This window comes from Apis dorsata, unplaced genomic scaffold (genome assembly GCF_000469605.1).
Source record: "Apis dorsata unplaced genomic scaffold, Apis dorsata 1.3 scaffold_147, whole genome shotgun sequence".
Lineage (NCBI taxonomy): Eukaryota > Metazoa > Arthropoda > Insecta > Hymenoptera > Apidae > Apis > Apis dorsata.
In genome coordinates, this window is record NW_006263438.1 from 189012 (window position 1) to 193030 (window position 4019).

The 4019-nt window shown below is 34.7% G+C and overlaps 1 protein-coding gene across 1 annotated transcript in view; it reads left to right on the forward strand.

Moving 5' to 3' along the window:
- Positions 1-4019, forward strand: part of LOC102679693 (A disintegrin and metalloproteinase with thrombospondin motifs 12-like) — a 44453-nt gene that overhangs the window by 23831 nt on the left and 16603 nt on the right. The window contains exon 2 of the mRNA XM_006613374.2: positions 3566-3965. Within this exon, the coding sequence (XP_006613437.1) occupies positions 3566-3965 (400 nt within the window). The remainder of the gene's footprint in view (positions 1-3565; positions 3966-4019) is intronic.

Sequence of the window (4019 nt, forward strand, 5' to 3'; positions counted from 1 at the left end):
GGGGCTGATTGAATCCATATTTGGATCGATTCGAGCGTAACTTCCACCGCGGGAAGAACTGTCAATATACCGGGTGACCCTTCAAATTCGATTATCAAATTTATCCGTCAAATACTTTATATCATTCATTTCTCCGTTCCTTTTATCGACTCGTGGACGGAATTGGAATTCGTTCTACGTAAAACTTTTACGTAGAATTTTTCAATCATCGTTATAGCGAGGGAAATTTAAAAAAAATTCTTATATAACTTTTTTAAGAAACGTAATTTAAGAGACGAACGATATAATATTCACACTCTCGTTCGTGTTATAATAAAATTAGAAAGAAAATTTAATCGTCGAATATTTATTTTCGAGAAAGAAGAACACAAAATTTAACTCATCGAAGATATTTCGTTAATAATTGTTGATTTCACGAAATATTTATCCAACGAGAGTTTATATATAAAATTTAAATTTTCATATATAATAATCGAAGCGTTTTATCTATCTATACGCGTCATAATGAAATACAATTTTTCACGATTTTTCACGACGTCATTTCAAATTCGATCATTTGCGTTTACTTTTACCGATTTCGAGAAAAGGAAAAGAAGTTGAAAAAGAGCGAGCTTTAGAAAATTGGCCGCGTATCGATTATCTTACTCACGACTCATCTTGGATCCTCGTGATTAATGATTCAATGGCTGCGATCGATCACCGCCACCAATTATCCGTGGCCAAATGTGTAACTATCGTGAAATTGGCCCGGTCAAGTGTACCCTATTTTCACACTTTCTATAAATATATACGCTTACGTTCGCGCCGTACAAACACACTTTATTATATACTCTCACGACCGCATTTAATCTTACGACTTGCACGAATACAAATTAGAAAGAAAAAAATAGGAAAATTTTTCGTTCCTCCACCAGAAGAGGTAGATCTCTTTTCCAATGCTCAAAAAGAATACGAATATTGAATACTGATACGATATAATTTAAGAGAGAGACTTTAATTCGTCCATGGAATTTTCATATCCATGGAACGTGTGAAACAATTGCGAAAAGTTTTCATTGTTCGACGACGAGGTTGGCGTACTTCAGGGTGTCCACGGAAGAAAGTAGCCTGTCATGAACCGATTCCGAGCACTTCTGACGTTCCAAACACTTCTGACGTTCCTCGAAATCACGGATAGCTCGAATAATAACGAGCACGGGAAAAACCTATACCATGGTAGGTAAGTGGATTCGCGGCCTGATCACCCGTAATATCCGCGGCCGAAAAAATCTTCGCCTGGGATGTCGATGGTTAGATTTCAACTTTTCGGAAACAGCCACTATCTCGCCGCCTATTTTCGCCGATTTTCGCTTGCGGTGCCCGAATTGTCGATCGCCACCGAATCTCGATCCAACGATTCTTTTTTGCCCGATTCTTCTCGTAACCTTCATCGAAACGACACGAATATATATTTCGTCGACGATCTTGCCAAATCGATCTCTGATTACTTGGAATACCCATCCATCCAACGTGCGAAGAAAACGTCCTATCAACGAATAATTTTACGATTGTAAAATCCATTTCAACTGGTCAATCATTTTTGTCCGCCTCGATTCTCTTCGAGTATAAATATATTTCTGATGGATCATGGCCGAGGGCTCATCTTCTCTTCGAAGAGAATTAATATCCTTTGATGTCCTTCGATTATTTCATCTAAGAGTTTCGTATCTCGAGAAAATTTCTCCACACGTTTCTGCTTCGAGAGGATTTTTATTTGACGAATTCAGGGGATGCATACGTATCTCTTTCGAGGAGATGAGAGATTTCGGGATGTAGAAAAATTTCTTCTTGTGGGGACTTTTCGCCTCGAGATTTTTAGACGACGATGGAGCACGTTGTAATAAGAGGCAATCGGTTTTTTTTTATTTTTATTCCTCGAATCAATGGACGTTGACGCAGCGCAGAGACTCAGAGATACGTTAGAGGCGAGCGTTAGAATGCAGGGATGACGATGTTCAGACACGTCGGTCGAGATAAATTCTATTTTTGTAATCGAAATAATAATAATAATAATAATAATCGTGTCAATTCGAGATCGATCAATTTTAGAGAAGAATGGAAACATTCACAGGGGGTTGTTAAATTAATTCTTTCTAATATTTATTCCCTATTAATTTATAATTTTAATAATGGTGGAAATATATTTTTTCGTGAATCGAGAGAATTTTATGTATAATCAATTGATAAAAGTTAAAACTCGATAATAATTTTTCGTTTCGTTCTTTTTTATCAAAGGAATATGTATATCTTCTTTAAACGAATTTTTTTTAGCACGAGGATCCATCTTTGGAAATATTAAAAAGAAGAAAAATTGTCGAAATTTTCCTTCTTTTTTATATATAATATAATTTTTCATTCCACTCTTTTTTATCAGAAAAAGGAATATTTTTCTAACAAACGAATTTTTTTTAGCACGAGAATCGAGATCCAAAAGAAGAAGAAAAAAAATTATCGAAATTTTCCTTCTTTCCTTTTTTCTTCTCCATTCTTTTATATATAATATAATTTTATAAATAATATAATTTTTTGTTCCACTCTTTTTTATCAGAGAAAATATATATATTTTCTTGACAAAATTTTTTTTGAATTTTTTTTAGCACGAGGATCGAGATCCAAATATTAAAAAGAAGAAGAAGAAAAATTGTCGAAATTTTCCTTCCTTCCTTCTTTCCTTTCTTTTATATATAATATAATTTTTTATTCTATTTTTTTTTTTATCAGAGAAAAGAATATATATATATCTTTTCGACAAATTTCTTTTAGCACAAGGATCGAGATCCAAAAGAAAAAGAAGAAAAATTGTCAAAATTTTTCCAATTCCTCGAATCCAAATTTTCCTTTCTTCTTTCTTTCCTTCTTCTTCATCCTTTTATTTATAATATAATTTTTTTATCAGAGAAAAGAATATATATATATCTTTTCGACAAATTTTTTTTAGCACAAGGATCGAGATCCAAAAGAAGAAGAAAAATTGTCGAAATTTTCCTTCTTTCCTTCTTTCTTCCCCATCCTTTTATGTATAATATAATTTTATAAATAATATAATTTTTTGTTTCACTCTTTTTTATCAGAGAAAATATATATATTTTCTTGACAAAATTTTTTTTGAATTTTTTTTAGCACGAGGATCGAGATCCAAATATTAAAAAGAAGAAAAAGAAAAATTGTCGAAATTTTCCTTCCTTCCTTCTTTCCTCTCTTTTATATATAATATAATTTTTCATTCCACTCTTTTTTATCAGAGAAAGGAATATATATATCTTCTCGACAAACGAATTTTTTTTAGCAATATTAAGATCCAAATATTAAAAAAAAGAAGAAGAAAAATTGTCAAAATTTCTCCAATTCCTCGAATCCAAATTTTCCTTCCTCCCCCTTTTATATGTAATACCAAAAAAAAAAATATCGAAAAATATCGTTTCCCTTAATCAATTTCAATTTTATATATAATACGAAAAAGAGAAATATCGAACGTTCCCCTTAATCAATTTCCGTTTTGGTTTGCCGGCTTTTGCCCGGCGGTCAGATACTCGAGAAACATCCCCCAACCGGAATTCTTGATCCCGAGGCGGGTGCACGAGGACGGGACATTCTACTCGTACGAGCTGCCGAATTTCTACGACCGGCACGAGGTGAGCCAGCGTAAGAGGAGATCGATCGAGGATGGCGGCAAGCAGGCCCCTGATAATATAGACAAATTGCACCTGGTCCTCCCGTTCAACGGGATCGACCACCACGTCGAGCTCACCCCCTACCACGAGTTCATCTCGCCCGAGATGGTGATCGAGATGAGGGGCGCCGGCCTTCGAACGGATCTCGACAAGGCGTTGCGATTCAAGAGAGCGCCCGATCAGCAGTGCCATTACAGGGGATTCGTTAGGGGCCACGACACCTCGAGGGCGGCTATTTCTCTCTGTGACGGTGTGGTTCGTAACATTTGTATAATTGTTTTATTTATCAGTTTTTTTTTTTTTTTTTTT